We start from the raw sequence: 26,025 nt of genomic DNA on the forward strand, positions 1-26,025 counted from the left end.
AAGTATGCATCTCTCCATTTTACCTTTGCTACAATCTCAGAGATTTCCCTGTTATGCTTTCTTCCACCTCTCTAATCTACCACCAGTGAATTTCATGTAATTATGTCTGCTCCTTTGATTCTAATTTATAAAGTAAGCTATAAAACAGCCACTCTCCAGAATATTTCCCCAACCAGTTGAGATTTTGGTTCCCAGCAATTGTTGTCAATTTGGCTCAAATAAACTCTCCTACGACTTCTTCTTAGACTGGACTTCTTTTGTCAACATTTAAAAAAAAAGATAAATCTATTCTTTTTTTAAAAAGATGTTTTTATTGATTTTTTTAGAGAGAGAGGAAGGGAGAAGGATAGAGAGATAGAAACATTGATGATAGAGAAACACCATAGATCGGCTGCCTCCTGCACTTACCCCTACAGGGGATTGAGCCGGCGACCTCTTGGTTCCTGGGTGGATGCTCAGCCACTGAGTCACACCAGCCAGGCTGGTCAACGTTTCTGAATTAGAATATTCACCAACTTTACCACAAAAAAAGTAATTTTGCTGCTGATGACATACTTTTTCATTGCAGTCTGTGCTAACCCTGTGCTAACTGCTTTACTTGTATTATTTGACTTGAGCCTCTCAGCAACTCTAATAAAGCAGGTACTATTACAATATTATGCCAGAGGCATGCCTGGGAGCTATTTCAGGCTCGGTTCCAGACCACTGCAATAAAATAAATATCATAATAAAGTGAGTCGTAATATTTTTGCTGGTGAGGAGTCTTGCCTTCAGTTTGTAAAAACAAAACAAAAAACAACAACAACAACAACAACAAAACACCACCTGTGAATTCCAATGAAGTGAAACACAATAGAAAGAGGGATGCCTGTATTTTACAAAGGAAAACATTGAGGCAGAGGAGTTCAGCAGCTTCCCCAAGGTCACACAGCTAATTAGGTGCTTTAGCCTGGAGCCCATCATGTTATTACATGTGTGCGTAGGGCTCTAAGATGGGAGAGGTAATAGTCACCCCAACAATAAAAAAGGACTAATGATTTTACAGGTCTATACTGTCATCTACTTTCAGCTTAGTATACCACATGCAGAAATGAGCTATATTCCTTAATTACTGGGGGCTGCTTAGGAACATTTTGCAACTTAACATTTACATGGTTTGGATTAATACATCCCACACTCAGATGTTCCTAAAATATCGGTCATAGGTTTTTGGTGCTATACATTTGTTTTTCAATAATTTGCTCTTACACTCCATTTCCCCCCTAATACTAACACAAATTAAACTGATCTGCTTCCAACCTTCTAGGTGGAGGCAATCTGAAACTAATTTATTTATAACTGGTTAGAAAACCCACTTGATCGGGATCTGTCCACCAGGCCAGGCAGGGGAGGCTAATGAAGTTGGCCTTACATGGGTGCCTGCCCCTATGCCACAGGGGCCGAGACCCGTGGCCTGTCCAGCCTGGTCTGAGCCCACTAAGTTGTGGTAGAAGCCAAGCTTTGCTTCCCCAGCCCTCACTGAAACATCTGCCCTATAGTTCACTCCCTCCCGAGGGCACAGCGTATCAACTAACTGCAAACTAAAAAATTAATTCGTGCCCTCATAGGAAATAATGTGAAGGTCACATAGGAACTTTATACTAGTCCTATAGCCCTGACAACTGCTCTATGCTAAAATATTTTCAGCGTTAGTAAACAAAGAGCATCCAGTAATGTAGTGGATTTTAAAAAATAGAGTAAACAAACAATACACCGATTTCTCAATTTATTTTTACATCGCTGAGTGGAAGACAAGTTTGAAAATATAATCTTCTATTTGTATCTGTATATCCCTCACTCCCATCCCCACCTCCCAGGAGCTCAAAGTGTGAAATGGTCCAGCCCAATGAGGCAGAAAAGGTTCAAATCAATAGTCAGCAAGATAACGGGGAAACACTGGTGACTAAAAAAGAATCTCCAAGTGTACAGAAGAATAGGGAAAATGAAAATAATGGTAACGTTAACTGAGCATTGATTTGTCCCAGGCTCTTTTCTAAATGCTCTTTGAATTCACTATCACCTAGTAATCCCCACAAGGAAATTTCTCGGGGGAGAAACAGTTATTAATCTTAATATACAAATGAGAAAATTGAATAGTTAAGTCATTTGCTGGAGTCAAACAGCTAGTCAACTCTGGAACCAGAGCCCAGCTGTCAGGCCCAGAGCCCAAACTCTCCCACCTACTACAGGACAAGAGATGAAACCCGTATCATCCCCTCGAGAGTCAGACAAACCTGGGGCGACAGAAACCCACAACAGATCACCCCCCCTTTAATAAGCACCTGTCTGATTGCACAGGTATCTAGGCTCTTGCTGTCTCCAAGCTCATTGAGAGAGATAAATTAACTGTGCGTTATCACGCAGCTGAATTCAAAATGAATCTTACAGGGTAAGAGTATATGGACGTCTTGGACTGTAAAGGGGACTAAGCCATTCTTCTCAGGTTTTTTTTTTAAAGTAATATTGGGGAAAATCAGGACTTTTTAAAAATACATTTTATTGATTTTTTACAGAGAGGAAGGGAGAGGGATAGAGAGTTAGAAACATCGATGAGAGAGAATCATCTATCAGCCGCCTCTTGCATGTATCCTACTGGTGATGTGTCCGCAACCGGAATCGAACCGGGGACCCTTCAGTCCACAGGCTGACGCTCTGTCCACTGAGCCAAACCGGTTTTGGCTCTTTTTCAGGTTCTTAAATTTTATTTATTTTTAAGTGAGAGAAGAAAAATAAAAACGCCAAAAACCAGATTACAGAACCGGTGGTAAAGATTCACATAAAACAAATGAATGCTTTAAACATACCCAATACGATAGGAGGGTTTGAAACGTCATTTTGCAGGTAACCACGTAGGTCCCAGCCTAACCCTGGGTGCCTCCTCGCTCTAGGTCTGAGCCCACAAAGCTCCGTTTCTGTCTGTCGTTTACAAACGCCGTAGAACAGCCAGCAGGGGGCGCCGGCGGCAGGCCGAGCCCTCAGCCACGGAGCGGTGCCCCGGGAATAGCAGCCGGGTCAGGAACGCGCTCGGAACCAAAGCGCTCGCCCCGCCGGTCGCACCGCCTTCCCGGCGGACCAGGGGGCGGGACGGGACCTGGCCGGCCGGCGGGACGCGCGGGGTCAGTTGCGCGGCGGGGCGGAGGGCAGTGGCGGCCTGCGGATCATGCTGAGCGCGGGCAGGCTCGGCTCCGTGCTGCGGGGGACACGCGCGCCGCCGCCGTCCACGGTCGCCCGCAGGTGCCTGCGCGTGTCGGGGTCGCGGCCGGCGGCCGACGAGAGCGAGAGGCCCGGAGGGCCGTCCCAGGCCTTCGACCCGGCGCTGCTGGAGTTCCTGGTGTGCCCGCTCTCCAAGAAGCCGCTCCGGTGAGGGCCGCCCGCCGCTCCGGGGCGGGGAGGGCGGGGACCGCGGCCGCTGCCGGCAGCCGCCGGGAGCCTGGGGTCCGTCCCGGAGTCACCGCCGCCATGTTGGGTCAGGTGACCAGGCGTCCCGACTTCCAACAATCTGTCCCGCAGCGTTTAAAAAAAAAAAAAGTCCCGATTTTTAGGACTTATTCTTAAAACGCCGCGGGACAAATTGTTGAGAATCGGGATGTTCGGTTTTTTGGTTTGTGTTTCCTTCCCCCCGCCCCGCCAAAAAAAAAAATCGGGACTTTTTTTTTTTTTTTTTTTTTTTTAAGTGCGCCGCGGGACAGATTGTTGAAAATCGGAATGATTTAAAAAAAAAAACAAAAAAAACGGGACTTTTTTTTAAAGCGCCGCGAGACACAATGTTGGAAACCGGGGATGAGTTTTTAAAAAACTCGGGACTTTTTCTTTAAGGCGCCGCGGGACACATAGTTGAAAACCGGGGCGTCTGGTCACCTGACGTTGGGGGCCCCGCCGGCTCCCACGCTCCTCCCCCGGCGGCGGGAGGAAAGGGCGGGCGGAGGCCGGAGGGGAGGGAGCCGAGCCCCGGCCTCCCGAACCTCACCGCCCGCATCGGAGCGGTTATAGGTTCGCCTTTGCGGCGCGTTGGAACCACCCGAGGACCTACTCCGGCCCTGACCGGTGTGGCTCAGTGGATGGAGCGTCGGCCTGCGGACTGGATGGTCCAGGGTTCGATTCCGGTCAAGGGCATGTACCTTGGTTGCGGGCACATCCCCAGAGGGGGGGTGTGCAGGAGGCAGCTGGTCAATGTTTCTGTCTCATCGATGTTTCTACCGTGTTTTCCCGAAAATAAGACCTAGCGCAACCTTGGGAGAAAAAATTAATATAAGACACTGTCTTATTTTCGGGAAAACAGGGTAGCTCTCTATCCCCCTCCCTTCCTCTCTGTAAAAAATCAATAAAATATATTTAAGAAAAAAAAAACGACGACTCCCGGGCTCCACCGCATATGGGGAAGGTCCGGACCCAGCCCAGCCAGGTGTGTGAAGTGTGTGTTCAGGATGAGGACGAAGCCGAGGCCGAGGCCGAGGCACCGCGGTCTCTCAGCCCAGATGATGCAGAAGCCTGTGGTGGCCTCCAGGTCCAAAGGGTGCCGGCTGCGTGTGCTGCCCTTTGGCCTTTAGTTCAGGGTCACCGGGCCTTTGTCAGGGCCCCCTTAGCCTTCAGCTGCAGAGTCCTCCGGGCAAACCACTCTCCAGGTCCAGGCCCTCCACTGGGGATGTGCCCGCAACCAAGGTACATGCCCTTGACCAGAATCGAACCTGGGACCCTTCAATCTGCAGGCGGACGCTCTATCCACTGAGCCAAACAGGTCTCGGCCTTCGGCCGCTGTTTAATATTTTAACCTTGCTATTTTGGGTTCTGTACTCATTTAAAAGTTACTTTGATTTTCTGAACGTATGTATGCCATCCCAAAACTCCATTGATGATGGTTTGAATGTCCCCTTGTTTGTGATCTCACTGGTCACCGAAGCACATTTCTGGGACCCAAGACTGATCCATTAGCCCGAGTTGCCTCAGAAGGTACAGAGAGTGCATTCCTGTTGACTCAGTGATCCCAGAATCTGGGCTGCACAGTTGCTCTAAATTGTCCAGTTGGTCCGTCCCAGATAATGTGCTTCTGTGGATTCAGTGATTTGTAGATACTTTAGATAACTAACTTGCTCAGTTTCACCTCTGTAAAATCGAAAAACAGGTTCCTTTTCCAGACCCAAAGATGTAATCGATACCTTTGTGATATTCTGCCAATATAAGCCAGGCCTGGCAAAGCAGTTCGGGGCTGCGAGGTATGGAGCGCTTTTGCTCCCTCGTATGCCGCTGGCCTTTAATAAATGACTCCATAACTCGACTTTTTTTGAGGCGTTCTTTGTAAGATGGGGTTACAGCACAACACTGAACACGATCACTGCAGATGGAATCTACCAGCCACCACAGTGTTATGAGTGGTACCACGCTTGGGTGGTGATTGATAGTAATTTTAATTTTCCTCTTTTTGCATTTTCCTTTCTAGATTTCCACCCCCCCCCCCCCATACGGAACATATTAAATTTTCTTAAACATTGAAATTATCCCTTGATCTATCTCCCTTGCTAGCTCACTACAGATGGGCTGTTTCCCAGTTTTCTCATTTCTGCCCTTTTATCTTTCTCAAACTTTTTTGTGTGTTTGATTTTTCAGTGATTTCCTTTTAATGGACCAGTTAGTTTACTCTCATGCATTCTAAAAGGAGGAAGTTGAATTTTCCTCTCGTATCCTTTCAGTAGTAAAGGAACTGGGATGGTTTGAGGGTGACCAGAGTGGTGAAGGAATAGTTGAATGGAAAGGGTGGAGCGTTTCTGACTGGTATTTTTTTTTTTTTTTTAATGCATTCATTGAAAATGAAATGAAAAAGAATTTGAACTTCAGGCTCTTCCCAGTATTGTGTTTCTCACAATTCATTTCTTCTTTTCCCCCCTCAGATATGAAGCATCGACAAATGAATTGATTAATGAAGAATTGGGAATAGCCTATCCAATTATTGATGGGATCCCTAATATGATACCCCAGGCAGCTAGGATGATGACAACTCAAAATAAGAAGCAAGAAGATATGGAGCAGCACTAGATCATAATTACAAACAACACATACAACCAGATTTTTAAAATACCTTCTGCCCTTTAAAAAGTCAGGGTGGCAGGTAATAAGTGGAAGAGGAGAATGTTTCTGTCTCTTCCTACGCTGACTGTCCTCATTCCATTTATCTCTTTGGCAGGACTGTTCTACTCGGCCTCCGTGGACGAAAACTTCCCCCAGGGCTGCACTAGCACAGCCAGCCTGTGCTTCTACAGTCTGCTCCTGCCCATTACCATCCCCGTGTACGTGTTCTTCCACCTGTGGACGTGGATGGGTATTAAGCTCTTCAGGCATAATTAGTGCACCCAGAGCCAAGATGGTATATATGTTAATGATAAGTCTTGAGTGTCTCACTCAACTGCATGAAAATACTGGAAACCCACTTAGTTTTCAGGAAAGATGCTTTACTTTGCTTCTGTCAGGCTGAGGACTATGGGAGACTTACATTGCAGAAGCTTCTTTGATTATAGTTTGGTTCTGCCCTTGTTTTTTGAAGGTTTTAATTTATAACTGCTATGTCAGAAGAAACATTTAAACACGCTGTCTTATTGGAAATTAACAATCCCAACCATCACCTAATGACTTATTTCTTATCTCTTTCATCCAAATATTAATAATTTGAAATTTTTATGTTTGTTTGAGATTCAATCTGTGATAAAGTCACATGTTCTACAGATAACTGAAATAATTCCAAAGGGCTATGTTGGAGTGTTATAGAGAAATGCATTTGAACTAGTGTGATATAAAACTAATAAAATTGAAACTTCATTTACTTGCAAAAATTTTGATTTAGTAAAATTACCTTCATTTCTTTTGCATCAAATAGTTACATTAGTAAATAATAAAATGACACTTTTCCATGAAACATTGACACAGTTTTGTTTTTGGTCATAAGTGTGTGGTTCTAAGGGAGGGAACATCTAAAAATCTACATTTTAAAGTGTAGGCTATTTTTGGAGGAGTAGTTAATACCCAAATAGAATAGTTTCCCAGGAAAGTATTTACTTTTAGGAGTAGAAGGGGGTGTTAGAAGTCTTGCAAATAGCTGGTTGTGTCCTGTTGAGCTGAGAACCATGTTTTGAGCCACATTTCAGTTTATTTCCTGCCTTAGGGGAGAAATTTAGCATGAGGAAGGGCATGAGCACTTGGCATAACAGTTCCTAATTTTCCAGAACGTGCAACAAGACTGACTGAGGTTAATATTTTACTAGTTTCCATAAAGAAACCTAAGAATTAAAAATACTAATCTTAATTTATTTTTACTAGAATCTTAAAGTACTTTAACAGAAGCTTCAATTTTTTTATGGAAAGAAAATTAAAATGAGGTTATATGTATTTTATATTACATTCAGAACTAATCACATTTCAAAAATTTATGGTAATCTACAAATAACCTAGAAAACTACAGAGGTTCCCATCATTTCCTGAAGTTACTTTTTAATTTATCCTAAATCTCCCTGTGGTCAGTGTAAATGAAACAGTTTTGTTAACAAAGTAAGCACTGTGTCCTGTTTCAGCTTTTACAAGTTCAGCATTTCATCATTTTAGAGGAAATTGACAAGTATGCCCCTGGGGAAGTTCAGTATTAACGCCAACTTCTCACTAATAGAATTCTTGAGCAATAAACTACATTAGGTAGTTTTAAGCAAATTATATATAATTAATTTTATAACCTAAGACAGTGGTCCGAAAACTCAGTCAACAGAGCCAGATATTGACAGTACAATGATTGAAATTTCTTTTGAGAGCCACATTTTTTAAACTTAAAACTATATAGGTAGGCATTGTTATTAACTTACTTAGGGTACTCCTAAGATGGCTTTTGCTAAAAACTCGAGGGGCTAAAGAGCCGAATGTGGCTCTCGAGCCGCAGTTTGCCAACCACTGACTAGGGTAACAGCAATAATTGGGCTGAAATGGAAGCCATCTGGCAAGCCTGTTAATCAATCTACAGTGTTTATTTTGTGCAAACTCGTCCTTCCTATTTATAAGAAAAACAGGAATCTAAATTCTTGGATTCAAATTCTTATTCAAAGCTGATGCTCTTCTATTATTTTCCTAAAGTAGCTTCTATTTTACCACTTGTAGCACTTACCTTTGTACTGTAATTGCCATTTTCTGTCTTCTGTGTAGACAGTAAGCCTGAAAGAATGAACGCATGGCTCTGACAAGCCTTGTAATTTTAGGCAAATTAGCATCTCTGAACTTCATTTTTAGGACTAGAAATCCTTTTTTAAAATATTTGTGAGGAACAAATTAAATTACCTGTGAAAGTACCTTGTAAAGAGCCAAGCAATACTGACTACTGGAATGGCAGCACAAGGAACTCTGCAAACCATTCCCCAGTGAAACAACCTACCTGGTAAAATTTAAACGGAACAGCCATGTAAAGTCTCTGGAAATTGTTCTAAGGGCATACAGCCAAATGAGAACCAAGAACATCTAAAACTCTACAGCAGACTTTGTGGTATTTGAACCACCACTCACGTCTTTCGCCTCCTCTCAGCTCAGAGTGACCAACACTCCAGGAGGGTGCAGCCAAGGACGCAGGGCTCCCTTTGCCATCTTGTTGAGGGTTATGTATCTTCTCAGGAGGACCATGCCACCAGCAGCATAAAAGAAATATGTGATTATAAAAGTGTAAATGCATATTTCCTCTTGTCTGATCTGCAGAGCAACTATATAAAGCAATATATACAATTGGGGTCTGTATTATATTGCCATTAAGAGCACAAAGGAAATGGATGAGAGCAAAGCTGCACTGGAGTAAGGAAATGACACCAGATGATTAACTTGAGTTCACAAAACAAATGGGGAACCAGAAAAGATTCGCAAGAGTTTTATAAAAATGATGCCAACATGTACTTGTTTTTTTCTCAGTTTGGGACATTAATGAAAGTTATAAAGTACTGTTGGGCTGTAACATGTAGATGAACTATGCATAATAGCACAAAAAGGGGAAGAACTATAATGTTTCTTATTTCACTGGCACTCAATAGATCTGAAGTTTTAAAAATTTCTCAGGCTCATTGCTGGTGAGAATATAAAGTGCTATAGCTTCTTTGGGAAACAGTTGAAAATACCTCAGAAAGTTCAATATGGCCTCAAATTCCTCTCCTAGGTATATATACATACTCAAGGTAAATTGAAAATGTATCTACATAAAAACTTGTGCATAAATGTTCACAGCAGCATTATTCATAAGAGCCCCAAACAAGCAAAATGTCCATGTGATGAATGGATAAAATAGTCATGAATACAAATGGCAAAAACTAGGAATGACTTGATGCATGCTACAACATAGATGAACCTTAAAAACATGCTAAATGCCAAAACCGGTTTGGCTCAGTGGATAGAGAATCGGCCTGTGGACTCAAGGGTCCTGGGTTTGATTCTGGTCAAGGGCATGTACGTACCTTGGTTGTGGGCACATCCCCTGTGGGAGTTGTGCAGAAGGCTGCTGATCAATTTTCTCTCTCCCTCTCTGTAAAAAATCAATGAAAAAGATATTTTTAAAAAACATGCTAAGTCAGTTATAGGAAAATCACATTAACTTCATGTACATGAAATGTGTATCATAGGTAAATCTACAGAAAACAAAGTAGATTAATGATTGCATAGGGCTGGGGGTGTAAGTACAGGGTCTCTCTTTGGGGAGATGACATGTTCTAAAATTGTGGCAATTATGGCATAATTCTGTGAATATACTCAATACACTGAGTTGTAAACTGCATTTAGCTGAATTACATGTGGTGTGAATTACAAATCAATAAAACTGTTACCCTTCCCCGAAAAAGCACTATCTATTAGTAAATGTCCAGTATAAGGCACAACACAGGGTTTTCAAGTTACTTGCTGATGGTCAAATGCTGATTAGAGGCATGGCCAAAGTGGAATGAAGATTTTAAGGCTTCTAAACTTTGTCCACCATGATCATGTCTGACTTCTGACCCTCTCAGCACAACACCCATTGTTGAAAACCCATATTTCTCAGGGATTTCCAAGTTCCTCACTAGCAAATCATCCTGGCTTCCAACCATTAATGGGATTTCTTCACTAGCTTCCCATCACATAGCTCATGCCACACACACATTGACCTCACCACCTCCACTTAGCGCACTGCAAACCCACCATGAGAAATTCTGTCTTATTCTTTCATTGATTGTGACTCGTCCCCAATAATTCACTGGCTTCAACATGATAGATACCTCTTGATTCCTTGGAGTCTTGTTATTACCAAGATTATTTTCCTTAGTGTTCCTTTTTGCCATCACTGACAGGGATCATCTTTAATTACCTAAAAAATGAGATCCTTCTTATCAACTTAAAAAAAAGATTTGCTTTTTAAATTTTTATTAATTGATTTCAGAGAGGAAGGGAGAGAAACATCACTGATGAGAATCATTGACCTGCTGCCTCCTGCACGGCCCCTACTGTAGATCAAGCCCGCAACCCGGGCATGTGCCCTTGACTAGAATCAAACCCAGGACCCTTCAGTCTGAAGGCTAAAACTGTCCATTTAGCCAAGCCAGCTAAGGCTCTATCAGCTTTCTAAGTGACAGATTCCCACTCTGAGGGCTCAAAAAAGGACTTGTCATGACGTACTCTCCCTCTTTATTTTCTTTCAATCCTGCAAAATGGGCTTTTAAGGAAGTCTCTCTGAACTTCAGACTCTGCATCTGTAAGATGAAAAGAATGACACCCACTTCAGACCTGGCAGCAGTTTTAAGTGAGGTAGAGAATATGAAATTACTTAGCCAAGAAACGGTAGTTTCTCACTACTATGTGTACTACCCTGTTTCCCCGAAAATAAGACAGTGTCTTATATTAATTTTTGCTCCCAAAGATGCGCTAGGTCTTATTTTCAGGGGATGTCTTATTTTTCCATGAAGAAGAATACGGTACACATTTATTGTTAAATAAAAATAAAGGAAATTTATTACCTGTATATGGTACAGTAGTACGGTAGTTGTCAACACAAACCAGACAAACTGAATCCTACAGTATCAAGAATTTTCTCATTTATTTAATGACAATCATGTCATCATCTTCTGGAACATCATCATAATCCAATTCCTGAATTTCCTGGTGAATTTCTTGTGACTCCATTTCTTTCAGAATCAGTGGACCAAATCTCTCTTTTAGCCTAGCGGGGGGGTGGGTGGGGGGTGGGTGGGGCTTATTTTCGGGGGGATGCCTTGTATTTCACTCAGAAGGAAAACTGTAAGTAGGTCTTATTTTCGGAGGATGTCTTATTTTCGGGAAAACACGGTAGTTGTGGGGAGAAAGGCCTGGCCTCTTTACAAGTATTGTCCCTTTTAGTGAGATATTGGAATTGCTATTTCCTACATATGCCACTAGGTGGCACTTTTGGCTAACCGATGAAACCACTGACAACTAAGCACCTGGGAAATGCTAAGGGGCCATAGTTCACCATCCATCCTTCAGTCATTTTCACGGCATCTACTAGATAGTAATGATAACTGAAGTGAATACCAAGGAACAAGTGGAGATAACTCAGAGGTGGAGTTGAAGACAGCAGTTTAAAGACAGAGGTGGGATGAGAACAGGGTCCCGGCCAGAAAAAGCATGTGTGAAAACACAGGAGCTTGGCCCATTCAGGCAAATGAGTTACAAATAACTAGCATGGCGTGGGCTATGTATGCAAGGCTGTGGTGGGAGGCAACGCTGGAGCTGACAGGATCTGGGAGCTGGGCTTTACTGACCAACTTTTTAATTTGTGCAGCTGATAAACATCATGGCTCTTTGTTCCAGGAAAAAAAAAAAAAACCGATAAAACACACTCAAAAGAGGGTTTGCATGTTATGGACTCTGTGGTAGCAAGTGTTCACATGTGCTTCCCAGTACAGTAGCTACCAGTCATAGGTAGTTGTTAGGTATTCACATGGCTAGTGCGACTGAAGAACTGAATTTAAAATTTTTATTTATTTTTTTAAATATATTTTATTGATTTTTCAGAGATGAAGGGAGAGGGATAGAGAGCTAGAAACATCGATGCGAGAGATACATTGACCAGCTGCCTCCTGCACACACACCCCATTGGGGATATGCCCGCAACCAATGTACCGGAATCGAACCTGGGAACTTTCAGTCCGCAGACCGATGCTCTATCCACTGAGTCAAACCGGTTTCGGCTGAATGTAAAATTTTAATTTTCGCTAAATAACCACATACTGAAGAGAATAGCTCAAGGGTCTACCTTATTGCACAGTGCATATATAGGATGTTCTATTGCAGAGTGACAAGACCAATTGGTGGGCAGCTGTTGCAGTGATGGGACAGGAGATGATGCAAGCCTGAACTTCAGCTATGACAGTGGGGTTAGAGATTTAGAACAAGATTGTCAGGACAAGATCGAAAATTGAATGTGGGGGATAAAAAACAGGGGAGAGGGAAGATGACTACAGGCTTCTACCGGGAGATATTGGTGTTACCACAAACTGGAATACAGAAAAAACGGTAATTTCCTCCTTAAAGATGTTGAGATGAAGGAGCCAAGGGGCCTGCAAATAGAGACACAGACTACATAGAAAAATGGCTGTGGTCCTGGAATAGACCATCAGTTCCTGCAGGTCAGAGAGACAGAGGAGTAGCATCGCATGGAAATTGTAACAGAAGCCATGAAGATCAGCAGCATGTGGCAAGTGAGAAAACAGGACTGCACTATCATTTTAGGTCAGAGGTGTATAAGGGGTGTATAAAGGAGATGGGAAAGAAGCCGAGAAAAAGCCACAGTTTACCGTGTTTCCCCGAAAATAAGACATCGTCCGAAAATAAGACCTAGCGCATGGAAAGATAAGACATCCCCTGAAAATAAGACCTAGCGCAACTTTGGGAGAAAAAATTAATATAAGACACTGTCTTATTTTCGGGGAAACAGGGTAGCAGTTCATAGCAGTTTTGAGGAGAAAGTAGACAAGAGTTTCAAATGCAATAGAAGCAAGATGGAAATGGGCAAGTTTCTACCAAAATTTGCAACAGGGAAATCATCTGACTTATTACAGCAGTTCAAGTGAGAGAAGCACAACGTCAGCCCTGGACAAACTACCCAGGTGTTTATGAGAGAAAAATAAACTTCTGCCTTACTTAATATACATTGTTTTGGTGTTGCCTTGTTTAATAGCCTAATCAATATTATCCTATATAATAAAAGCCTAATATGCAAATCAAACAGTAGAACTACTGAATGGGGAGGGGGGAGGGAAAGAAGGAGCTGGTAGCAAGTGGTGCGAGGCCAGCCAAGGCGGGTGCCAGTGGGCAGAGGAAGGGGACAGAGACCAGGGGGCAGTGGCGGAGGGGCAATCAGGGAGTGGGGCCAGCCGTTTGCCAGCTGGTGCTATCTCCCACTGGCCTGCAGAGGGAGGCCACTGGCTGTGGCAACAGGGAGATGTGGGGTGGGGCCGGCCACTTGCTGGCCAGCTGGACATCCCCTGAGCGCTCCCGGACTGCAGGAGGGTGCAGGCTAGGCTGAGGGACCCGAATGCAGAATTTTCATGCACCAGGCCTTTAGTAACTAACAGATCTTACATGCAAAAATAAATAAAATAGGTAAACATATTGAATAATCAAGGCTTTTATGTTAGTAAATTTTTTCGTTCATTTTATTTTTGAAAATGTTTCCAAAAAGGAGTAAACAGTCTGAGGTAGGGTCAGCCAAATCCTCTGTTGCTGTTGATGGCTGCCTGGAGCGCTTCCTCCACTCTTTCCATGGTAGAATACTTCGGGAGGTAGAGGAGACTGACACATGTAAGTGCTCTTATGGGATCCTTCTCACCCACGTTTTCAGGACAGCAAAATGTTATGTTCATGCTCTTTAGACCTTTCACTTGCATTCTGTCAGTTCCTGTAAGAAATACTAAAACACAGAATGAAACTGAGTGACCTGCTTCACAAATCAACATTTATCAAGAGAAAATACTTTTATTTTATTTTTTAAAAAAATATATATTTTATTGATTTTTTTACAGAGAGGAAGGGAGAGACATAGAGAGCTAGAAATGTTGATGAGAGAGAAATATCGACCAGCTGCCTCTTGCACACCCCCTACCGGGGATGTGCCTGCAACCAAGGTACATGCCCTTGACCAGAATCGAACCCGAGACCTTTCAGTCCGCAGACTGACGCTTTACCACTGAGCCAAACCGGTTTTTATTTTAAATACTAGTGACCCGGTGCACAAAATTCATGCACACTAAATGGGAATTAATTAGAAAAAATATTTTAATATTACTATTTGCTTTTTCTATAATAGAAGTGTCAGAGATGAAAGAAAATTAGTAAAATGTATATGAAAATCTCCCTCCTGTCAGTCGGGGGCATGCCATGGGACCCAGAATCAAGTCCCCGCCCATCCACACACGCCTTGGAATAGCAGGAGACCCAGATCTGGCCAGCCTCACCCCTGTCAAGCCATTCCGGGCGGGGGGGCACAGCCTCAGGTCCTCCAGCCTGGCCTGGCGCCGGGGGAGGGGCTGTGGTCTGAGGTCCCCCTGCCCAGCGCACAGTCTGAGGTCCCCTGTCAAGCCCTGCTGGATGAGGGGCGCAGCCTGAGGTCCTTCACCCAAGGCAGGTGCCCTGCAGCCTCAGGTCCCTGCTGTTTGGTCATTACGTGATGGTGTCTTGACTAATTTGCACATCATCCTATTAGTATATAGACTTACTGAGGGCCCATGTGCCAAATCCTACATTAGACAGCACTGGGGATCATATTAGAACGAAGTCTGACACATAGTCACTACCCTTAGTGACTGGTGGGAATATTATATTCTTATGCAGAAAAAGACAAAGACAAGAAATAAAAGGGTGTAAGACAGCCAGACAAGGTGTCATTGAAATAAGGGCTGCTCAGTGTAAGTGCTGTGGGGCTCAGAGCAGGAAGAGAGAACCAGACAGGAGACTGGGGAAGACTTCTGAATGTTTGGAATTACAATGGACCTTTAAGGAGGGGAAGGTTTAGAGAGGCAAGGGAGGTGGGTGACGGTGCAAGGCAGGGCAAGGAGTTTCAGAGAAGGCCTGGAATGAGAGAGTGCAAGGAACTGCAGGGCCTGGGTGAGTGAGTGATGACACAACTGCAGAAAGAGGGTCACTACTTAGCTTTAAGAAAAAAAAAAATTAAAGCAACAGTGTTGGAAGCCGCCCATTATTCTCCCTAGCAGAGAGATGTGGACAAGGAACCGGGAAGGCTGGTCAACCTTGAAGCTCTGAAAGGTCAGAGCCAACCAGCCCCTCTTTAGTTGAGACAATGGTAGCTGAAGCAACTTCCACCTTTTAGTTTTATGTAAATCCTTGCTGATTGGCTATTATTGGAATTGCCTGCCTAAGGGCTATGGGTTTATCCCATAGTCTTTTTTTTTTTTTTTTTTTTTTAATATATTTTATTGATTTTTTTTTTTACAGAGAAGAAGGGAGAGATATAGAGAGCTAGAAAACTCGAGAGAGAAACATCGACCAGCTGCCTCCTGCACACCCCCTACTGGGGATGTGCCCGCAACCAAGGTACATGCCCTTGACCGGAATTAAACCTGGGACCCTTCAGTCCACAGACGGACGCTCTACCACTGAGCCAAACCGGTTTCGGCTATCCCATAGTCTTAATAAAAGGGGTAGCAAGGCCAAAACGGGGTGAAGTCCTTCCCCTTGAGTTGGGCTCCCCCCCTGGCCCCCAATATTTATAAATTAATATTTTCTAGTCTCTTTCATTTGTGTGCGGCCTCCTCCAGAGCCAGAACCCTGAATCTGAATGCTGAATCTGAATGCAGGACGTGAAAGGGGATTACTACACGACAGGTAGGGTTGAAAACACAGGAAAAAAGATCTCTATTAACATTTATCTTTTGATGTTGTGACAACGTGACATAGAGGACATTCAACTGGTCTAGGAGTGGCTCTTTCACTCCTAGTTGCAAATAGTGTCTAAGACAAACAAAACGTTCTCATTCCATAAAAAAATAATATAGGATTATAAATGTATTCCTGACCCAACACTTACCAAGGAACTTCTTCTTTTCCTCCAAAGTCAACTTGTGTAAAGCCTTCCAAAACATCACGATGGTGGGATGTGAATCGTCATATCCGCGTTCGTAACGTGCATTCTGGAGAAAAATGCAGAGAAAAATAGTGTTCAGGAAAAGGAAAGAAATTTAAATCCAAGCCACTTGGCCCTTAGGATGTACCTTTTCAAATGTTTCCCAGTCGTAATCTGTATTTCCAATAATCATATCCTTTAGTTCTTCAGGATGGAAAATCTCAATAATCTCCTTCTCACACACTTTGTAAAATCCTATTTGAAATTCTTCATAAACTTCCTTCACAGAGATGTTGAAGATGTAATCGACATACTTAGAAACATAGTCTGTCCTTTAATGAAACAAAAATGATTTCAGCTTACTGCAATCCTCTAAAAACAAAATGGGAGGAGGGGCGGGAAGGAGGCGGCTAAAAATAAGAGCTAGACCACTTAGCAACTGAGTGGTTGGAGAGTTAGAGGCATTTTTCATATATTATCTAATTTAATCACAAAATTCTGAGGCACATTTTAATAACATTTTAGAGAAGAGGAAACTGAGGTACAGTGAAGTCACGTGATTTTTCCAGGGTCACACAATTAAGAGAATTGACATAGATTAGAATAGAATGAGTTTGGAAGTTATAACCTGACCTGCTCACAGTCATGTCTGGGAAATGGGGGAAACTTCCTATTTTATACTTTTCTCTATTATCTGAATTTGTCATAGGAGTAATTATTTGAGCTTAACATAGATAAGAGGTTTATACTTCTAGATATAATGGAGTAGCTTGTAGCAAATGCTTGCAATAAGAACTACAAAAAGGCAAGCAATAAAAAAAAAAAAAAACAACAACTAAAAAACAACAACACATATAGCTCCAGGCTTCCAAATCGGAGTCAAGACTGGAGAGACCTCTGGACTAAGAGAGAAAGGAGGCTCACTGGGGAGAACCCAGCATGTTACTTGTCTCTCTGGCACATTTGCCAATTCTGTTGGGCTAAAGGGCTCAGCAAAAAGTAGTTGTTAAGAGGTAGAAAACCTTATTATATCTATCCATCAACAATCCTATGGGTAAATGGGGATATATTCATAAAATAGACTATAGAGTTAGATATGTTCTATTTCTTGACTTGGGCTGATAGTGTGTGCAATTTTCTGTATGTTATACTGCAATACGAAGACTTTTTAAACAAGGATTAAAAATGAAAGAAAAATATTTGCCTTAGGGCAAAATGCTCACTAGGACCAACTATCCAGGGGAGAGTCTATAATCCCACATTGTATTCCTTTAAATCCCATAAGGTGTTGGGAAGTGAAGATACCACAGTGGCATCTATCTATCTGTATATTTAAAACCCTACTATGCAAATAGACTGAATGGTGGAACAACCAGTCGCTATGACGTATGCTGACCACCAGGGGATGTCAGAGGGTACGAGTGGCGGCTACCGGCCCTGATTGCCCCTCAGGGCTTCTCCACCTCCACTTGCACCTGCTGCTGGCGCTGGCCCCAAATGCTCTTCACTGTTAGCGTGTGGGAGCAGTGGCAGTGAGAGCAGAGCTGCTGGCAGACAGGAGACTGGTGGCTGTGGTGGAGGGGCCAGGTGAGGGCGCAGAAGATGGGCTGAGGCCTGCCCCTGTGCGGCCCACAGTTCCTTTTAAGGTGCACAAATTCGTGCACTGGGCCACTAGTCTAATAATATTAACAAATACTCTGTGCCTGATACGGACCAGGAACTAGTGTAGACTAGTCGAGGAACTGGAAGTATAGTGGTGAGCAAGAAAGACTGAGTCCTTGCCATCACAGTGAGGGAAACACTGGTAAGGAAATAAGCAAATAAAGTCTAAAGGTAAGTAAAGTACGACATGAAAAGAAAAGGTAAAGCAGGGTAAGGAGATAAAGAGGCTGGTGGTATGACAGGAGGATAAGGGAAGGCCTCTATGAGAAAGCCATTTTCTTCCCTACCAGAATATACACTCATACAGACTCACAACCACAGAAACGCTCTACCTTATTAAAATTAATTAGGAATGAAAAGTTATATGGCTACAATAAATTTTTAGAGCCCAGTGAAATAAACAGTGTATAAACAAAACGAACATTTCCCTTTTTTGTACCTACTTGTTAGTCTGGTTGACAATTACGGAACTTCCATTAGGAATTAAATCTACGTCAGTTTTGTCCCAATTCACCTGTAACCAAAAACAAACTCACATAGCATCTCCAAAATAATCGCAAACAGTCTATCATCAAAAAATACACTTTGAAGCATATCTTTTTTTCCTTAAGAATAGGTGGAATTGTACATTTCTGTCACAAAACAAGCGAGGAATGTACAAATAAAAATGAATAGCTTTTCATGCAGAATGAGAAATAAATCTAAAAAAACGAGAATTATCTATTTTAACTGATCATACTGAAAAAGTATAATAAATAGGGAAATTGCCAAATTTCAGTATTCACTTCTCAAAGACAGACCTGGTATGGTGGATTTGGAAAATACCGGGATAGGAGATATTAGGAAATATCTCCTATCCCGGTATTCCTGCCCCTTTGCATTTTGACTCCACAACACCTCCCATCAAGAGGGGGGAGTCCGGCCCAACTGGCATGGCTCAGTGGTTGAGCGCTGACTTATGAACCAGGAGGTTATGGTTCAATTCCCGGTCAGGGCACATGCCCGGATTGCGGGCTTGATCACCAGTGTGGGGTGTGCAGGAGGCAGCCAATTAATGATTCTCTCTCATCATTGATGTTTCTTTCCCTCCCTCTCTCAAATCAATAAAAATACATTAAAAAAAAAAAACCACCAATAATAATGTTTTTAAAAAAGACGGGAGTCTCGCCGAAACCGGTTTGGCTCAGTGAATGAAGTGTCAGCCTGTGGACTGAAGAGTTAGATTCCGGTCAAGGGCATATACCTTGGTTGTGGGCACATCCCCAGTAGGGGATGTGCAAGAGGCAGTTGATCGATGACTCTCTCTCATGATGTTTCTCCCTCCCCCCCTCTCTCTTTCTCTCTCTCTCGCTCTCTCTCTCTTTTTCTCTGTAAAAAAAAAATCAATAAGATATATTTTTATTAAAAACAAAAACAAAACAAAACAAAAAAGAGGGGAGTCTCTTTCTTTGGCCCTTGAATCCGGAGGTAAGCTTGTGAAATAGTCTGGCCAATGGGATCCGACAAAAGCAAAAACATGAAAAGAAGCTGTGTGCTAGGGCTTGCCGTCTCTTTGGGCCCTGAGCCCATCCAGTGAGGAAGCCTCAGCTGGCCTCCTGGATGGTAACAGATCAGAGACAGGCTTTCCAGCTGACACCTGCCAACGACCAGGTAAGGTGTGAGGATGTGGCAGGCCATCCAGCTCAGCCACGCTGGCCAGGCCAAAAACCACCAAAGTATTTGTTGTTTTCTGTCACTAAGTTTAGGTGTTGTCTGTTTCACAGTAAAATCCAATGGACACATCCAGCTCATAAAAAAAAAAAAAAGAAGGGAATAACCTTTTACATTAACTTAATTCAGAAGTTTGTTTTTTCATTCAAGGGTGCATGTTTACGCAAGTATGTAAAGGGTTAATCAGATTAAATCTGCTCTGTAATCCGGTTTTCATTGTTACTCACATTAAAATAGATATGAAATACTTCTTCAAAGTCAGCACTTTCATCATCCAGAAGTGTTTGCAAACTCCTAAAGAACAAATAATTTCGTTAAAAAAAAAAATGATCCCTAGATACATCTTGTAAATAAACATAGAGTGCATGACTATTCTAAAGGAGGGAAGTCCGGTACAGTTCACAGCACCACTCCTCAGTGACTTGAGACCTCACCTCTCTTTAAACATGAGGTGAGAAGTTTATCTACAATACTGCAGGCTCCGCACCTGATTCCTACTCTCCTTCTACCACACCCCAACTTCCTTTACCTCATCATCGTATATTTCTATTTAGAAAAGGACTGGTAATGTATTTACTGACACCGAAACTCAGTCAAATTGATGTTACCTTGATTTAAGGTTTGGGACTTTACTTACAGAGCAAATAATAGGTCTCCTTTTAAATAGCAGGCATCGCGGGAGAAAGCAAGATGGCGGCATACATAAACACCTAAACTGCTGCCTCGCACAACAATTTCAAAACTACAACTAAAACACAGAATCCACATTACCCAGAGCCACAGGAAAGCTGGCCAAGTGGAAATTCTACAACTAAAAGGAAAGAGGAAAGCACGGAAAATCAGAGGAGCTGCAAATAACTGAGATACAGAGATACGTGTGCCAAGAGGAAGGGTGGCTGAGTGCCTGGCTGGCGCTCTCTGGTGGGAGAGGGAAGAAAGCCCCCAACTGCACTGAACCCCAGTTCTGGGTGAAACCCCATGGGTCCAGGCTCACAGAGGGGGAGTCTGGACTGTCAGGTAGAGAGAAAGGCAGAGACTTGGAGAAGCCGCGGCGGGCAAAGGTCTGGAGTCTCGTGTGCAAGCACACGCAGGGAAGACTGACTGCTGAGATTGCCGCCAGCTCTCCCTAGCGGAAGGAAGTTGGAAGCTCCTGACTGCACTGAATCCCAGTTCTGACTGCACTGAACCTCGGTTGCGGGTGAGCCTCGGGGAATCTGGACTGTTAGGCAGAAACTCAGGGGATCTGTGGAAGGCAGAGGTCTGGAGGCGTGTGCAAGGGCAGGGCTGATGGGAAGCCAAGAATGTCGGCTCAGCCCCGAGTCTCAGTCCCGAGACTCAGTCCCATCAAAGCTGAGCACAGAGGCTTTCGCAATTTTGCAAACCTGGTCCTATAAGGCTGCCTCTAGCACAAGTCTCCCAGCGTAGACGCAGCTGATACACATAGCCAATTGGCCTGGAGGTCAATTCCTCCCAGCGATACCAGAAACAATCAATCTTAACTACAATAAGGCTGTACACACAGACCACAAAGGGGTACACCAGGAGTGTCCACCTCAGGTGACTGGGGAGATTGACTCACTGGGCCATATAGGAAAGCTAGCACACAAAGCTACTCTACCAACTCAGGGAAGCAGCAAAAATAACAGATTTGCGGAGACAAAGTAACAGATTACACACACACACACACACACACACACACACACACACACAAAGAAATGGAGGAAAACAAACATCTCGACATGGAATTCAAAACCACGGTTATAAGGATTTTCAAGAATTTTCTAGAAAAGCCCAATAAATTTAACTAGACCCTTGAGGATATGAAAAAGGACCAATTAGGAGAGAATCCAAGATGGCTGCTCGGGTAGGCACCTAGCTGCAGCCGCACACAACAAATTTCAATAAAATACAACTAAAATATAAAATGGACATTACCCAGAACTACAGGAAAGTTGACTGACTGGAAATTCTACAACAAGAAGGAAGGAGAAAACCAGAAGGAAGAGCGGAGGAGCTGGAAAAGCCTAAGTTACCGAGACATGTGGTGCGCGGAGAGGTCAGAGCCGGAGGGGAGGGCAGCTGAGTGCCTGGCTGGCGTTCCCTCCGGGAAGGAGATAAACACTCAGACTGTGCTGGGCCCAGCTCCAACCGCTCTGAACCCCAGTCCTAGGCCAGACCCCGGGGACCCAGGCTCACACAGGGGGACCTGGGCTGTAAGGCGGAACCCCGGGGAGCGGCGAAAGGTGGTCCCGGAGGCACGCACATTGCGTGCAGAGAAGGGACGGCCAGCTGTGCTGCGGGATTGGCCCGGTGGGAAGGAGACTGGAGCTCCAGACTGCTCTGAACGCCACCTCCAACTCTACTTCCAACAGAACTGAACCCCAATACAGGGCTCATTGGGGGAGAGACTAGACTGTTTGGTAGCAGGCGATCGCGGGCACCTTTCTCTCACGAGCACTGAAGGACCCGCATAGGGCGGGGCAGATGGAAGCCAAGGCTGTAGGCTCCACCCTGAAACCCCACCCCATCAGGAAAGCTGCCTGCGAAAATGCCTAAACCAAATAAATCACAAACGAAAGAAATGGAGGACAAAAAGCGACTAGATATAGAGTTCAAAACCACACTTATAAGGTTTTTCAAGAGTTTCCTAGAAAAGGCCGATAAAATAAATGAGACTTATGAGGATATGAAAAGGGATCAACAAGAAATAAAGAATACATTGTCTGAAATAAAAAATATTATACAGAGTCCTAAAAACAGAATAGAAGATCGCAAGAATCAAGTCAAAAATTTGGAACATAAAGAGCCAGAAGACACTCCTCTGCAGAAGCTAGAAGGCAAGAGAATCCAGAAAATTGAAGATGATGTAAGAAACCTCTGGGACAACTTCAAACTATCCAACATCAGAATTATGGGGGTCCCAGAAGATGAGAATGAGCAAGATATCAAAAACATACTGAAAGAAATAGTGACAGAAAACTTCCCCCACCTGGTGAAAGAATTGGACTTACAAGTCCAGGAAACACACAGAACTCCAAATAAATAAAAGGAATCCAAAGAGGACCACACCAAGACAAATCATAATTAAGATTCCAAGAGCAAAAGACAAAGAGAGAATATTAAAAGCAGCAAGAGCTAAGCAGGTAGTTACCTATAAAGGAGCACCTATACGATTGTCAGCTGATTTCTCAGCTGAAACCATGCAGGCCAGACAGGAATGGCAAGAAATATTCAAGGTGATGAATAGCAAGAACCTACAGCCAAAAATAATCTACCATCAAAGCTATCACTCAGAATCAAAGGACAGATAAAGAGCTTCACTAATAAAAGAAAGCTAAAGGAGTTCATCACCGCCAAACCAGAATTATATGAATTGCTGAAGGGGGTTCTTTCAGAAGAGAAAGTAAATAAAGATAAAAATTATGAACAACAAATATGTAACTATCAACAAGTGAATCTAAAAACCAAGGAAATTAAAAAAAAAATCTGATGAACAATAGCAACTGTTGAATATAATAGAATCAGAGGTATGGAAGGGGAGTGAACTGATGATTCTTGGGGAAAAGGGGAGAGGAGGATGTGGGAAGAGACTGAACATAAACTGTGCACCTATGGATGAGGACAATGGGGGGTGGGAAAAGGGCAGAGGGTGGGGGAGGAAGGGGGGAGGGAAGGAACATTTGTAATAATATGAACAATAAAAATTTATTTAAAAAAAAAAAGAAATCCAAAAAATAAAAAATAAAAATAAAGTTAAAAAAAAAAGAAAAAAAAAGAAAAAGGACCAACTAGAAATTAAACATACACTGACTGAAATAAAAAATATTATATGGAGACCTAACAGCAGACTAGAGGAACACAAGAATCAAGTCAAAGATTTAGAATACAAAGAGGCAAAGGACACTTAACCAGAAAAGCAAAAAGAAAAAAGAATCTAAAAATTTGAAGACAGTGTAAGGAGCCTCTGGGACAACCTCAAGCGTACCAACATCAGAATTATGGGGGTGCCAGAAGAAGAGAGAGAGCAAGAAACTGAAAACCTACTTGAATAAATAATGACAGAAACTTCCCCTAGCTGGTGAAAGTAATAGACTTTTAAGTCCAGGAAGTGCACAGAATCCCAAACAAAGGTATCCAAAGAGAACCACAGCAAGACAAATCATAATTAAGATGCCAAGAGCAAAAGACAAAAGAGATAATATTAAAAGCAGCTAGAGAAAAACAGCTGATTACCTACAAGGGAGCACCCATAAGAAAATGTGACCAGGCCAGCAGGGGGGTAGTGAGGGACAGCCAAACGACTGAAGAGCAGGCTTTGTAGGGTGACCAGGCCAGAAGAAGGGTTAGTGAGGAGAGACCAAACGACAGAACAGCAGGCTGCGTGAGGTGACCAGGCCAGCAGAGGGGGCAATGAGGGGCAAATAGGCTGGCAGAGGCGAGCAGTGAGGGACAATCAGGCCAGCAGAGGGGGCAGCTGGGGGCGACCAGGCCAGCAGGGGGTCAGTAAGGGGCAATCAGCCAGGTGAGCAGTTAGGAGCCAGCATTCCCGGATTGTGAGAGGGATGACTGACTGCCAGATCCTAATTAAAAAATAAACCTCCACAGTTCATTGCATAAATACCGTATTTTTCGGACCATAAGATGCACTTTTTTTCCCCCAGAAGTGGGGGGAAAAAGTCCCTGCGTCTTATGGTCCAAATATAGCCTACACATATACTTTAAAAAAAAAGTTTTTTTACTTGCCCGGCTCTGTGTGGTCTCTGTGTGCTTGCCCGGCTCTAAAATGGTTCTAAATGCTGCTGTTTACTTTACAGGGTTGATTGCATGTGTTTATGACTGTGATGTTGGGTTTTAATGCACAAAAAATATTTTAGGACACTATTTGTTTCAGAATCTTTTTTTCTTCATTTCCCTTCTCTAAAAACTGGTGCGTCTTATGGTCCGAAAAATACGGTATACCAAAAATATACAATTCCCTTCTTGAAGAACAGTTAGGTAATCCATGTATTATGAACTACATAATACAGTGTACATTGCCGGGACCGGTTTGGCTCAGTGGATAGAGCGTCGGCCTGCGGACTGAAAGGTCCCAGGTTCGATTCCGGGCAAGGGAATGTACCTATGTACCTTGGTTGTGGGCACATCCCCAGTAGGGGGTGTGCAAGAGGCAGCTGATCGATGATTCTCTCTCATCGATGTTTCTAACTCTCTCTTCCTCTCTGTGAAAACTTAATAAAATATATTTAAAAAAAATACAGTATACATTGGTATACAGAAATCCTTGCATGGTTATGTATTTCTGGGTAAAATGTCTAGAGGCAGAACTGCTGGGTCAAAGCACGAAACGCATTTTCGATTCAGATAAGCAATGCCACACTGTTCTCTGAAAAAGGAGTTAACAATCTGCACATCCACTAAAGATACCTGAGATTGGAGTAAACCTTTTACCAAACCCTTGCTAACTCCATACAGCATCAGTATTTCCATCCACTGTCATTCTGAAGTACATAACAGTCTCTCATTTTAATCTGCATTCCATAATCACTAGTGGAATCGATCATGTTTTTATTTATGCACTATTTCTATTCCTTCTTTTGTACACTTTTATCAATCTTTCTTATGAATGTGTTAGAGCACTTTATATGGTAGGGGTAGTCACCCTTCCTATTTTGTGTTACCAATACTTTTTGCAAGGTGGTGGGTTGTCTTTTAACGTACCTATAAGTTTTCATTTTAAAGGTGGTAATGCAGAAACAATATTTAAAATATAAACATCACTGTAACCTGTGCTCTATGACTGTTTCTATGCAAATAAAGTTCAAAGATTAATGCAAACACTGAGGGTAATATAAAAAAAATAAAGTTTTCTTAATTTTAGAAAGTTAAATTATTAATCCAACAATTCTTACCAAAGTTAAAATTGGTTTCAAGTACTTAGGATGCTACTTTTGGACATGAAAATATTTCTGAGAGGGCGTGTTTAAGTATTTGTTTAATGTATGTCAGGCAGGACTCTGAAGAAGCATCATGGTTACTTGCCTTCCCAAGACAGGGCTGAGCTCTTTCAAGTCTTCCAATGATGGTGTTTGGTCCAAAAGTTTCTTAAACAGAGCCAGTGGGAAAGGGATGTTTGCAACATTGCAGTTGAACAGAGTAAGTCCACACAGAATCCCAAAGAAGAAATATCTCTTTTTCTCAAATTTAGGCTGAAAGGAGAAAAAAATAAATGGTCAAAAACATATATTGCTTAATTTCTCCCGTGCGGACATGAGAATCCAGGGAAAGTAAACCCTGTTTTAGAGAAAAATAATCATCTATATATGTATGTACTTATTTATTTTTATCCTCCCTAGAGGATATGCTTTTATTGACTTTAGGAAGAGAGAAATGGAGGGCGAGAGAGCAGGTGCACGAGAGAAACATCAACTGATTGCCTCCCATATGTGCCTGACCAGGGATCGAACTTGCAAACTAGGTATGTGCCCTGAACGGGGATTGTCACTGCCACCTCTTGGTGTACAAGATGATGCTCT

At 42.9% G+C, this 26,025-nt stretch overlaps 3 protein-coding genes across 3 annotated transcripts in view; 2 read left to right on the forward strand and 1 right to left on the reverse strand.

Annotated features, from left to right (window-relative positions):
• The first annotated feature begins 3,122 nt into the window (after window positions 1–3,122).
• PYURF (PIGY upstream open reading frame) lies at window positions 3,123–6,076 on the forward strand. Its single transcript, XM_036457701.2, has 2 exons — window positions 3,123–3,399; window positions 5,922–6,076. The coding sequence occupies exons 1-2, from the start codon at window positions 3,200–3,202 to the stop codon at window positions 6,064–6,066; spliced, it is 345 nt and encodes a 114-aa protein (XP_036313594.1). The 5' UTR covers window positions 3,123–3,199; the 3' UTR covers window positions 6,067–6,076.
• An 83-nt stretch (window positions 6,077–6,159) lies between these two features.
• On the forward strand, window positions 6,160–6,850 carry PIGY (phosphatidylinositol glycan anchor biosynthesis class Y). The gene has a single exon (XM_036458152.2). It carries the CDS (start codon window positions 6,160–6,162, stop codon window positions 6,373–6,375), a length of 216 nt encoding a protein of 71 aa, XP_036314045.1. The 3' UTR covers window positions 6,376–6,850.
• Window positions 6,851–13,673: 6,823 nt separating this feature from the next.
• HERC5 (HECT and RLD domain containing E3 ubiquitin protein ligase 5) overlaps window positions 13,674–26,025 on the reverse strand; it is a 43,157-nt gene continuing 30,805 nt past the window's right edge. The window contains exons 18-23 of the mRNA XM_036453539.2: window positions 25,532–25,698; window positions 19,720–19,786; window positions 18,226–18,296; window positions 16,269–16,452; window positions 16,085–16,187; window positions 13,674–13,951 (exon numbers count right to left, since the gene is read on the reverse strand). Coding sequence (XP_036309432.1) covers window positions 13,746–13,951; window positions 16,085–16,187; window positions 16,269–16,452; window positions 18,226–18,296; window positions 19,720–19,786; window positions 25,532–25,698 — 798 coding nt within the window. The 3' untranslated portion in view covers window positions 13,674–13,745. The remainder of the gene's footprint in view (window positions 13,952–16,084; window positions 16,188–16,268; window positions 16,453–18,225; window positions 18,297–19,719; window positions 19,787–25,531; window positions 25,699–26,025) is intronic.

The sequence above is a fragment of the Pipistrellus kuhlii genome, unplaced genomic scaffold (assembly GCF_014108245.1).
Source record: "Pipistrellus kuhlii isolate mPipKuh1 unplaced genomic scaffold, mPipKuh1.p scaffold_m20_p_1, whole genome shotgun sequence".
NCBI lineage: Eukaryota > Metazoa > Chordata > Mammalia > Chiroptera > Vespertilionidae > Pipistrellus > Pipistrellus kuhlii.